At 36.0% G+C, this 13,695-nt stretch overlaps 2 protein-coding genes across 4 annotated transcripts in view; one reads left to right on the top strand and one right to left on the bottom strand.

Moving 5' to 3' along the window:
• The window catches only part of ube2q1 (ubiquitin-conjugating enzyme E2Q family member 1), a 75,656-nt gene that overhangs the window by 26,954 nt on the left and 35,007 nt on the right, over positions 1-13,695 (top strand). The gene's annotated exons all lie outside the window — the stretch shown is intronic.
• Positions 1,225-13,149, bottom strand: chrna3 (cholinergic receptor, nicotinic, alpha 3). 2 transcript variants are annotated; one of them, XM_073929757.1, is made up of 8 exons: positions 13,072-13,149; positions 12,555-12,686; positions 11,529-11,764; positions 10,454-10,593; positions 9,275-9,319; positions 6,498-6,607; positions 4,557-5,595; positions 1,225-3,133 (listed from the first exon to the last, which is right to left on the bottom strand). In XM_073929757.1, exons 2-8 carry the CDS (start codon positions 12,572-12,574, stop codon positions 3,005-3,007), a joined length of 1,719 nt encoding a protein of 572 aa, XP_073785858.1. In that variant the 5' UTR covers positions 12,575-12,686; positions 13,072-13,149; the 3' UTR covers positions 1,225-3,004. The 2 variants fall into 2 exon arrangements, with proteins under 2 accessions (XP_073785858.1, XP_001921314.2); XM_001921279.7 differs by lacking the exons at positions 12,555-12,686; positions 13,072-13,149 and having other exon boundaries at positions 11,529-12,507.

Raw genomic sequence — 13,695 nt, 5'->3', positions numbered from 1 at the left:
CTCCAGGTGCTCCGGTTTCTCCCACAGTCCAAACACATGCTGCAGGTGAATTGGGTAGGCTACATTGTCTGTAGTGTATGAGTGTGTGTTAATGAGTGTGTATGGGTGTTTCCCACTACTGGGTTGCGGCTGGAAGGGCATCTGCAGTGTAAAACATGCTGGAATAATTGGCGGTTCATGTGGCGACCCCTGATGAATAAAGGGACTAAGCTGAAGGAAAATGAATTATATTATATAATATTACATTATTATATTATATTATATTATATTATATTATATTATATTATATTATATTATATTATATTATATTATTATATACTCGTAGATTCACATAATCAAAATCAACTGAACAGTTCAGCAAGAATATAGTAAATGAAATCCATAGCAAGACTTTGTACTTTGTTAAATTAAGTGTAAATATTGATGTGCTTTAGTTAAAGCGCTGACGGCCTTCCCTTCAGTATGCATGAACTGATGGTGTCGTTTACATCATAAGCATTATATGTCCTTTATTTTATTCTCTGTTTGGCAGTTTTGAGTTTAGTCAAATGAGTAATAAAATAATTAACTGTAGGAAAAAGGTGTTTTGTGAAGGAGCAGATGTTTGCATTTGATTCAGTTTAGTTGTGTGAATAGTTGTTTTTACTTGAATTAAATTAAATTTGTGTAATTAAGATAAAAAAGATGCTTGTTTGTACTAATATACAATTGAATATGTCACTAATAAGTTATGATAATTCATTTTTGTGTATGTACAGTACTCCAAATATTGAGAATGTATATTTTATTCATGCATTTCTCAGTGAATATAGACAATATATTTTGGTGCATTTAAGCAAACCTTTTTTATTAAAGTTATATCCGTTAAAATAAGAGTTTAGTCACTGAATATATTTAGAAATAAAAAGATAATACATTTATATTGCAAAAAATTAAAATAATAATAATGTAAACTACAACATTTCTGCTCAGTTTAATATTTTTTATGTTTCTCTTGATTTTTCCTGTTGATCATATTTTGTTTAATATGTTTCCCCAACATTAATTAGTGTGTAGTAATGTTTGCTCTGTGATCTTCAGTTTTAGTTAGATGAGTTGATCAGTTTTGTCTTCAGTTCTGACTAATCTCCTGTATCTGCACACATGTATTACTGTCGAGCATCCTGGAGGGAATATTACTGTATAAAGAGATCTGTGAGGCTCATTTATGCTCAACACTGTAAGTTATCTTCACATTAGACATAGTTTTTATTGTTATGTAACATACGTTAAGTTCAGGTGCACAACAGTAAATTACAGCGTGTTATAAAAATGTTCCTGCAGTGATAGATGTGAGCTCAGCCGAGGGCAGAAATGTGTGAAGACTGTGTGAACTAATGCAAAATACACAAATCATTTCCAGCCTGAAACCTTTGACAGCAGATCAGATGATATTCATAATTCTCACCAGGGTTTATTTGCAGAGTTTATTGTAAGGTTGAACATGTGTTTCAAGGGTTTCATTATGCAAAAAAATATATAACATGTAAATTTTTATTTTATATATTTAATAATGTAAATAATTTGACATTATTACATATATATTACATATACGCATTTGCAAAACAAATATGCCTTTCTGAATTAAATCTTGTCTTGTTTCTAATTCAGATATCTAATAATTTCTAAAAAGTATATTCTAAACAAGCAAAATATATTGTCTTATTTTCAGAAGATATAAGTCAAACTTAATTGAGCCTTTAATATCTATATTTATATTTAAAACAACTAATTAATCAGCCAATGGGGTGAGCAGAATATTCTTATTTCAAAGAGAAAACAAGATTGTTTCACTTCCCCCATTGCCAGATTATTTTAGGAGAAACTCACGTTATTTTGACAGAAAACAAGACAATGTTTTACTTGTCTAGAAAATGCTTCTTGATTTAAGAGTTTTTAGATATTTAGACTAAAAACAAGAGACAAACTCTAAGTAAGGAAAGCATTTTTAGTGAACAGTCACCCATTGCAGGATCACACCAACGATCATTTTAGACGCTCATAATTGAATTATTTACTGACATCATCTGTAATGGGCTTGTCGTACTTGCTCAATGTTTCCACTAGGTGGCGCTTTTACCTAAAAGTTATCAATTGTAAATGTGCACAGAGAGATGACTTTTGGACTTTGCAAAATTGTCTATTTTAACAGAAATTAAATACAAATATTTGCTTAATATTACAAAGTGAGCATATATAACAGCATGAACACCCCTGGAGAGTTATTTGTGGATTTAAAGGGACACTACATCATGAAAATTACCATCATTAACTTTCTTACGCCGCAAACAGTGCTTCTCTTTTGAGTTGTTTCTAGTACAAATATCTAGGAATTTTTAAGTCAAGATGCATTTCAATTAAAAATATGTTGTTTATTTGCTGATTATTTTGCTTGTTTTAAGGAAAAAACCTTGCTTCATTTTGACTCATTATTTCTGAAAACAAGACTAAATTTTTTATTATGCGTCTTAATTTAAGAATTTGTAGATATTTGGAGTAGAAAAAAGACAAAAACTCTAAATAAAAACATTTTCTGCAGTGTACTCTCATGCAGTTTTAATCCTGTAACACAAGCAGAGCATCTAAAGAATATTTACACACTCTTTTTAATACAAGGACATACAGTAAATGGACTCGCAACCGCTACTGAGCAATTCCTCCATAAACTGAACAGATTCATTTATGTTTCAGCAAATCTGCAGGCATATCAGACAGCAACTGCCATGATTTCAGAACATATTTACACAAGTTGTACAAAATAACTGGGTTGCATCATTTGATGGAAACATAAATTGACAAAGGATGAGAATAAGTGGAAATCGTCTTGAAAGTCGATGATGATCCTCATTTTACCTGCACCACTTGAGCTCCTAGAGATTTGACCAACCAGTAAAGCGATGTCTTTTACACAATATGCTCTAAAGCAGATGCTGAGTAGTGAAATGATGTGATTTTTCGCTCTGCGTCACATGTCTTCGCCCAGCAGGAGCGGCTGCAGGAAGAGTCCCGCTGTACCCAGAATACACACCAGCACAAACACCCACAGAAAGATCCTGTCTATCACCATCGCCACATACTTCCAGTCATCCTGGACCTTTAAAGACAAGCAGAGCAACACTTTCATTAAACATCCTACATCACATTTCATACGTTCATTTCTGACACTTATGAATGATCAATCTTTGCTGTAATGCCAGCTACTTGGTTTCTGTCATCAGATTAACACGTTTATATCAAGCAAATGCAGGATTTTACAAAAGTCTGCTTTCAGCTTGTGCTTAAGGTTTGTTTTTGCTATGCTTATTTTTTATAAGGTAAACATGATAAATGGAATATTTCAAGATGAGCACTTGGTTTAGTTTGCTTGATTATACATAGAATTATTTAGAAAATCATATATGAAATAGTTTTATTAAAGTAAGTGTTCAAAATGTGCACAGAAATAGCTGGATGGAAAAACCGCTAATGAAAGCAGGGAGTTTGACACGTGCAAAAATCTGTGTATTTCTTTTGGTCTTGTTTCTAGTGCAAATGTCTACAATTTTTTAAAATCATTAAGCATTTTTTAGTCAAACAAAAATTGTGGTGTTGTTTTTAGAAATAATGTGCCAAAATTGAATGTTTTTCCCTTAAAACAAGCAAAATAATCTGGCATAAGTGTATTTAAAATAATATCATCAAAAGGAGAAAATATTATTCTGCTTCCCCCATTGGCAGATTATTCTGCTTGTTTTAAAGGTAACTTCTCTTCATTTTTGACTCATTATTTCTGAAAACAAGACTATATTCTGTGCTTGTCTAGAAAATGCTGACTGATTTGAGAAATATTAGATATTTGGACTAGAAACAAGTAGAAAAGCAGTGCACGTGCATGTGGCATAGAATGGAAACCCTGAATAATACCACACCAGAACATTCAGAACCAATTTCAGTCTGCTTACCTCTATATCCTTGCCTTTATCAGATTAAACGTTTATGCAGCTCAGTTATGTGCATTCATTGTTTTGTGTGCACTTTTAAATTGTATGCGCATATTGGCATTTTCATAAAGCATTTGTTAAGTGTTGTAAATGCACATAAAAATAGATGTGTGGAGGAATTGCTAGTGAAAGTCAAAGAATTTCAATGTAAACCCTAAATAAAAAGTGTTAAGTTGACTTGACTTCAAAAATATCCTTAAAATTATTAAGTAACGAACTATGTGCATTATTATAGAAGCCAAAGGGTTTACTGCAGTACATTCAGAATTAATTTCTTCTTACCTCTTTAGCCGTGTCTTTATCAGATAACAAGCTTATTCAACTCGGTTATGTGCACTTTTAAATGTATGCGCATATTGGCTTTTCAATCAAGCATTTTTTATGTTTAAGTGTTGAAATTGCACATGAAAATATGTGGATGAAAAACAGCTAGTGAACGTCAACGAATGTGATATGAAAGTCAAGGAATTTTAATGTAGACCTGAATAAGAGCACACTATAACACCAGTACAGCAGAACACATTTCAGTCTTCTTACCTCTTTAGCCTCGTTTTGTAGCCTCATGTTTTCAGCGATGTACTTGACGCTCTCGATAGCCTCTCGGACCTGCGGTGAAACAGCAGACATGCACAGAAATCCGTCCAGAGACTCAGAGCTGGAGCACGGGCTGCCTCCGTCCTCTGCGCCCTCGCTGGTCATGTTGGAGATGTGTTTCTTCCAGCAGTGGTGCTCTCGACACAGAAACGCCGTCCTGGACGCCTCGTTGAGTTCAGTCGGACACAGGAGGAGCTGCGGCCCGCGACACACACTTGTCTGTTTGCTGGAAACCGGAGGATGAACACTGCACTGTTTGGCAGGAACCTCCTGGTCTTTCTCAGGCCGGGTCATGAACATAACCCGAGGAAGCAGACTCAGAAACACTCGACGAACCCAACAGGGCATAGTATGAGTCTTAGGCGTACGATAATGCACATTTAACACAAACACCGTAATCACAATAGAGAGCGTGACGAATATCATGGTGAAAAGCAGATACTCTCCTATTAGCGGAATGACTAGAGACGTAGATGGGATGGTTTCTGTGATGACCAGAAGAAATACAGTGAGCGACAGGAGGACGGAAATGCATAAAGTGACTTTCTCTCCGCAGTCGGAGGGCAGGTAGAATACGAGAACGGTCAGGAAGGAGATGAGAAGACAGGGGATGATCATGTTGATGGTGTAGAAGAGCGGTAATCGGCGGATGTACAGTGAATACGTGATGTCCGTGTAGATCTCCTCACAGCAGTTGTATTTAATGTCGTGTTTATATCCTGGAGCGTCGATGATCGTCCATTCTCCGCTCTCCCAGAAGTCCTTCAGGTTGATGGTGGAGCCGATGAGCACCAGGTCGATCTTGGCCTTGTCGTAGGTCCACGAGCCAAACTTCATGGTGCAGTTCTGGTAGTCGAAGGGGAAGTAGGTGACGTCGATCTTGCAGGAGCTCTTGAAGATGGCCGGTGGGATCCAGGTCACGTCTCCATTGAAGCGCAGAAGGGCTTTGGTTTTATCGTCCACCTGGAAATCTCCCACCGCACTGTGATGCGCAAATAAACACAGCTCGTGAAGGACTGACAGCAGCGATACGGAAAGAGGAGCATCCCATTGAAGACTACAGAACACTCAAGACATTTCACTCATATAAAGAATGCAGCAGTCAGTCAATATTGACCTTATTGTGCTCATTAGAAATCCTGATTCAGTTGTCAATAGGAGAAATGACTTGGAAATATAAATGACAGAAAACTACTTGGTCTACACACAGGATCATGACTATACAGAAACACCCAAAAATAATATAATTTAAAATATCACTTTGCAGCATAACTAAAAACCAATGGAAGTGTAGAGATCATGATAATATTCCAATGTCTGTCCCTGCTCATACATGAAGAATAAAATCACGGCTGCGTCCGAAATCACATCTACTATATGGTACTTGACCTACTGTACACTCTCAGAAATAAAGGTACAGGAGCGGTCACTGGGGCAGTACCTTTTTCAAAAGATACATATTTGTACCCAAAGAGTCCACAATGGTACTTAAAAGGTGCATATCAGTACCCAAATGTACCTAAAAAGTTCCCTTGAGGTATCACTATGGACCCTTCAGGTACAAATATGTACCTTTTGAAAAGGTACTGCCCCAGTGACAGCTCCCGTACCTTTATTTCTGAGAGCGTATAGTGTGTACTCGGATGATCTACTACTGACAAGATTTTGAAGTATCATCCAATAGACGATACACTATCCCATGATGCACCGTAAAAAGAAATCTTGAATGTGAGTGAAGCGACGCAACTGATGCTGGTCATGTGATAATGTCAAACGGTGGATCACAACATCAGACATTCTACAGATCTACATCAGACAAGAGGTCTTTCAAAGATGGCTACTGAGTGAAAGAACTTGCCTTAAAGGAACTTTGGCCGCACTTACTTGTTATACAACACAATGTCTGGCTTCCAAATCTTGTTGGACGGCACACGGATGAACTCAACACCTCCAAAATCCTTGGGATCCCATCGGAGCTTATAGTCATTCCAAATCTGTAAAAAATTCAAATAATCCAGGATGAATTTGACCCATTTATCCCAACTTGTGCATCCATGTGCTCTATTTAATACTGACTAGCTGTCAGCAAACACTTTTCTTTATTGAGTTGTGTAGTCTAGTGTAGTTGGCTGTTGTCATTTAAAGATTATGGTCTGATTATGGGCTGTTGTCCATTAAAGATGATATTTTTGTCTGATGAAAGTTAATCTTTAGTTTACATTAATAAAGATTCAGTCATGTTTGTTAATTTTTAAACATTATAAAAACATCAAAAAGAGAACAAAACACAGGGTGGGAGATGAAGCGCCGTCCTTGTTTTATAGTGTTTTTATCCTTTTGATAATGGATTCTCTAGAGTGGATTCAGATTTAAAGATGTCAAAAGTGATGGATGTAAATAACTTCGACACAATAAAATATGTTTTAAACAACACACAAGACATAAAGCAGTGGATACTGATGAAGAGTTATCGTCTGACTGAAAATCGAGACTGAAAAGCATAATCTCATCAGCTCTGACACATGATAAACCAACAGAAGAGAAAACTCTGCCTGACGCTTTTAATCTTCTACTGATGCAAATATAATTCAAGGCCCAATCTGACTGTCAATACAAGCAGAATCATTTATTAATTTCAATTGTCCAGGTCAGGTATCTCAACACATTTACGACTCGCCACTCTGATGAAATATTTACTGAATTTGATTAACCTGATTAAATCTGGTTATTGATTCGCCGTTTAAATGTTAATGAGCTGCTTGATTAATTGAAGTGCTTAATTTAATTGAACCCTCTTTACCGTACTCATTTTTTCTTGGACACGATTGTAAAATCCTCATCTCATAATCACTTCATAGCGAATTATGAGATGCACTTTCTTAGTTCATGGCAAACTCCAGCTGTCTTGAGCAAGTGGACCGTTTCCAATACTCCTTCAATTAAAAGTATTAGACATTTAGACTCATTTTCCCCTGATCCTGTGCACTGTACATAACCATTAGCAACAGTTTTGCTGTAATCATGCATTTAAAACATGCATATTTAAACACTTAATAGAGGATAGAAACGTTATAAATAAATACATTAAGGAATTAAACTTAGATTTATCACAGCATTTATATACTGCTGCTCTTGAAGTGCTTCTTTTATCCTCATTTGTAAGCTGTTTTAAATAAGCAACATGAATAAATGTAAATCATTTAATTGAATAATTCATTAAAACATTCATAACAGTTTCGAAAAGGTCTCATATCACTAAATATTTTGTGCAGAACAGATTTTTTAAAATAATATTTTATTTGTATGTTCACAAAACTGTCATGACATCTTTATAATCATGACACATGAATGTAAATGAGACTGTATGCATGCTTATAACAACTGTTATTAAGTGTCATTCACTCAGTTATGACCTGTGTGTAATGACAACCTGGCGTAAACAAATACATCACATCCTGTTTTTGTGTTTGCCTTGACAACTTCACATTACCGTGACAGTCTCTGAAGGGACCACACAATCTGAACCAAACTTACCAATCGTAAACGAAGAAAGGGAATGACGTTGCAAGTGGTGAATTGATTTGGGTTTCAGTAAAAGTGGAAGCAAAATCAGAAGTGAGGGCAAAGTTGAAGTGTGCATGTCTTGAACAACTCAGCAGAGCGAGTCACGAGAGCTAAGTAAATTCACGTATGTTTGTCGATTGATACGAGCTTATTATGATATTTGCTTTTCTGAGAGAGCTGCCGTAAACAACGTGGACATCGTGGTCAGAGCTGAGTGATTGTTTGTGGCGCTGAGATCACGATAGCATTGCTGATATCCTATATGGATGACTTCTAGATTCAGCGCTTCCCAAAAGGGTTGTTTGCTGTGGGGTCTAGTCCACGTTTAGTTCACTACGTCAATGTCTTACTGTGAGTTCTACTACATCAGTTGACTCCATGACTTCAGGTATTCTCTGCATTACAGCATAACTTCCAAACTATTCGACTTCTGATTCTAAATCTAAATGAAACTAAATCCATTCGCCACTTGCAACGTCATTCCTTTTCTTCGTTCTCGATTGGTTAGTTTGGTTCAGATTGTGCGGTCCATTCAGAGACCATCACATTACCAAGACAACAGTACTTGTCATAGATCTGTCATAAACATGATTGCCATGAGGCATTATAACCGTCATGAATGTTTTTTGGAGCGTCGTTAATTTTTAACGTCATTTTAATGACAAATTCAGCGAGTATACCACTGTAGTTGGTAAAAAAAAATGTTGCTGTTTTAAAAATTATGACACATTTATATTTATAATTGTTTATGACAGATTTATGACATGTTTTGTTATCTTGGTAAAGTCAACGAAGACAAAAACAAGCTGTCATAAACAATGTCATCTTTGCATTTAAAATGTCCTAACTGAGGGAGTGACACTTGACTATTGTCATAAGCATGCACAAACTCTCCATCACATGATGAGGTCTTATGAACAACCTTTAAGTAAAGTGTCAGCCAACTCTTCACGAGCTCCAGTGTTTCCACATTGGAGATCTCCAGCATGCTGCTCCAGTCATGATCAACACAGCGCAGTGATTGTGAATAAAGCGGTGTTCGATTAGCTAAATGAATAAGTGACCTTTGGACGAGTGTGAATAATGCATGAGCTTACGTGTCTCAGCCAAAGATTGGTCTCCATAATCTGGTTCACCTCGTCCTGTGGAAATAAAAAGCAGAGCGAGTCTCAGACAGATCAGCCGTGGGGGATACAGACGGCCTCTAAATGAATATTTCAGAGCGTAAAGAAGAAACATGCTGTCATGTGCAATCATTCTCCAGGCGTCAGACGGAGACGCACCTGAGTCCCGTCGCCTGAAGGACTCGCGCAAAAACACACTCGCTCTTATTCAAATCTATTAAACACTTCAGATTTATTTATTTTTTTAGATTGGCTGAAATAAAAAAAATCAATTCAAAATAATGTAAAAACTGCTGTGGTCAAAAATATTAGCCCCCTTGAAACATATATATTTTTCTGCAGATGAAACCACTTAACTTGCCTGTAATCAGGACAAAGACATGTTATTAAATTAGGTATTAAAACTCACATTATTTTTCATCAAATCACACTCAGTTTTTGTTAAACACTCTGAAAAATCTATATAACACTTTGGATTTGTTGAAATAGTCAATATTAAGTGTCATCTTGTTTCTTTTAGTTTGACTGGAATTTTTTTAAATCCTCTGTGATCAATATTATTCACCTCCTTGTGAAATTATGTTTTTCTATTGTCTACAGGATAAGCCACTGTTGTTCAATAACTTGCCTAATTAACCCAGCTCTTCTGTCATCTTGGCAAAGACAACATAAATTATAAATGAGTTGTAAACTCGCAGCACTGTCCATCCAAACACACTCGCTTTTTATTAAACGCTCAGAAAAATCTATTTGGATTTGTTGAAATAGCCAATATAAACAGTGTCATCTGCAGCTAAGAGAAGTGTTTTAGTTACAAGTTTAACTAGGAGAAAGTCAGATTTCTTTTAGTTTGGCTGGAATAGAAACAAATAAATAAAAATGTATGTGGTCAATATTATTAACAAATATTTATTATTTTCTACAGAACAAACCACTGTTGTCCAAAAACTTGCCTAATTAACCCAGTTAAGCCTTTAAGCTAAATAAATGAACTGGATTCAACATAAAACATTTAAGTTGTCCCAAAAAAAAACCCATATGAACTGTGTTGTTCCAACTCATTTTGAATAAAGGGTTTAAACAAGCAGCAAAAGTCTCCGTCTGAGTGTACGGCGGACAGAAATCTCCCTCAGAGATGGTCAGATCACTCACCACTTTGACCAGCTGTGACATGGAGACCTCGAACTGGACGACCACTGGATCAGACACATTCTCCACTGGTCGGATGTACTGGTTATAGCTGGAGAAAATGACAGAGAAGAGCCGGTGCTCGGCCTCAGAGCAGCAAACCCCTGAAACAGAAACACACAACTTCAGGCCAATTTAGTTTATCAGGTCACTTATAAAACTAGACCCATTTATTATCCTCAACCCTGTTACTGTTTAACAAGTTCAACACTAGTTAGTAACAGAACCAGATGTTCTCTATCATAGTGAAGTATTGTGCATTATTTCACTGTAAAGCCTAATGGATTCAGTGTACTGTCATTATACATTTCTTTTATATCAGTATAGTTAAAGGAAAATGATTGGAAATTGGCTGAATTGTACTCGCAATTATGAAATGAATCAGCTGCATAACTATAATAATCCCATTAACAAAAGCTGCTCGCGACTGCATTGAGCTGAACGGATTCGGGGAATATTATTAATACAGTAACGATCCTTTATTTGCTGTTAATACATGTAAGCACATTTAAAATTCCTCCAAATGGTTATCTATTCATTGTCATACCTTTAGAAAATAATCATTTACAATCACTTAAACAACAATTAGTAACAGCATCAAATCTTCTCAATCACTATTAGATATTTTGCATTATTTCACAGTAATAATGATTCAGTGTACTGTAAATTATACATATCACTGTCACACTGTCACAACCAATTTAAGATTTATTTAACAAGGGATTATTTAAATATTACAAAATAATAAAAAGAAATTCTTGCAATTAATCATGAAAAGTTATAATGCATTACAATAGTGTATAAATGCGTGAATGCACATTTCACAAAGGCTGAAGTGTTTGTTTTGGATGTTAAAAGGCAAATTTAATGTAAGGTTTCAACTCGAGAACGTTCATTTCCAGTGGCAGATCATCAGGAAATCAATATATTTCTCTCTTCTGGTACTTTGACTCTTATTGCTGCTCCTTCTAGAAGAATTAAAACACTTGATTAAACTGCAACAAGTAGATTCAGAGCAGGGTCAGCTGTCTGTACTCACCCGACAGGAGAAAACACAGAGGAGAAAATGAGGAGAAGAAGATCAGGAGAGCTCCGGTGTTCATTGTACAGTCCGGGGACAGAAATAATGCAGCGGTGCAGACAAGCGGAGGACCAGGAGAAGAGGAGGAGGAGAGAGAGAGAGAGAGTGTGTGTGTGTGTGTGCGCATGTATGTGTGTGTGAGAGAGAGACTGCAAAAAATGCATGAGTTTTCATCTTGTTTCCAGTGCAGATATCTACAAAGTCTTAAATGAATACATATTTTATAGAAAATATTGATTGTTTACAAATAATGAGTCAAAATAAAGTGAGTTTCTCCTTAAATCAAGCTAATAATCTGCCAATGGGGGAGGAGAAAGGAAAAACAAGATTATTCATCCTACTCCATTGGTTTTAAGGAAAAACACACTTAAATATGACTGATTAATTCTGAAAATTATTATTGGTCTGGAAACAAGACTAAATCTAAGTAAGAAAAGGTTTTATTTTTGAAATAATTATTTTGTAGGGGATATGATGGTCAAGAACAGACAGGAAAGCATTGGAAGCAGAGAAAGACGAACGATCGTCATAGGACCTCAAGCCGGGAATCAAACTCGGGTCACTGTGAGCACCATGGAGATATATGTCAGCGGACTGAACCACTAGGCTATCGCCACTGACAAGAAAGCATTTTAGCAGTAGAGAGAGTGAGCAGATGAAGACACACACATGAAACCACCCGATTAACTGGTTTTAAGTGTATACAGGGACATGATCCATGTCCTCATAAAACAACTCAATTTTTTAATATCGAGATCATCCCCATGATGTTATACAAACCAGTGTACACACACACACACACACACTGAATTATTATAAATGTGTCCTAAAACGTTGATATATTTTGTATTATTATCATTATTTATTACTGTTGTTTCACTACTGTGCACTTTGTTTTCCTATGTTCTGTATGTAATGTAAACATGATAAATGCTTTGGCAGTACATTGGTAACATCTGTCATGGTGGTGAAGCATGTTTGAACTGATCTGAGAGACTGCGCATCTGTCAGTCGTGCTCCTGAATGGAAGCAACTCCTCTGGGTTTTGGTAGTAAAGCTGATTTTGTCTTGTTTACAGCAGCAGTGATGATGAACAGCTTCAATCATTACATTAACCTGAACAGCAGAACATATAAGGTCAAATAACAGCAGGTGAACTTCACTCTGTCCACTAGACTACACGTCAACACCTCCACCAGCGACACCATTCACTTTATTACTATTCTTATTTTGCATACTCGTTTTTAAAAGTGAGGTCATCATTAAAAACCATACGCGCTCATCCCTTTCTATAACAAGACGAAGAACATGGTAATCTGATCTGTTTTACCATGAAGAACAGGTTTACTATTGGTTTACAATGTAAAAAATAGCTAATAAATATTTGATAGCCTACCCGATAAACAAACACATACTAAAATTCATTTGTTATATTAACTGAGGAAATTAATGTTGTCATATCAATTTATAACATCACATGCTATGTTCAACTCAAACACACAAATAAATCTGATGTTTATCACCACATGACAAATACTGTAGTCATTTTTAACCATACTATAGTAAAGTACTTAATCTGCTGTGGTGATTCTACAGTTGCTATGGTAACACAACATCTACAGTAACTGATCTGTTGTGGTGATTCTACAGTTGCTATGGTAACACAACACCTACAGTGATTGATCTGTTGTGGTGATTCTACAGTTGCTATGGTAACACAACACCTACAGTAATCAATCTGCTGTGGTGATTCTACAGTTGCTATGGTAACACAACAACTACAGTAATTGATCTGTTGTGGCTATTCTACAGTTGCTATGGTAACACAACAACTACAGTAATTGATCTGTTGTGGTGATTGTACAGTTGCTATGGTAACACAACAACTACAGTAATTGATCTGTTGTGGTGATTCTACAGTTGCTATGGTAACACAACAACTACAGTAATTGATTGTTGTGGTGATTCTACAGTTGCTATGGTAACACAACAACTACAGTAATTGATCTGTTGTGGTGATTGTACAGTTGCTATGGTAACACAACAACTACAGTAATTGATCTGTTGTGGTGATTCTACAGTTGCTATGGTAACACAACACCTATAGTAATTGATTGTTGTGGTG

This window comes from Danio rerio, chromosome 18 (assembly GCF_049306965.1).
Source record: "Danio rerio strain Tuebingen ecotype United States chromosome 18, GRCz12tu, whole genome shotgun sequence".
NCBI classification, from domain to species: Eukaryota; Metazoa; Chordata; class Actinopteri; order Cypriniformes; family Danionidae; genus Danio; species Danio rerio.
The sequence above is the reverse complement of the archived record's forward strand: the minus strand, read 5'-3'. Positions and strand labels throughout refer to the sequence as shown.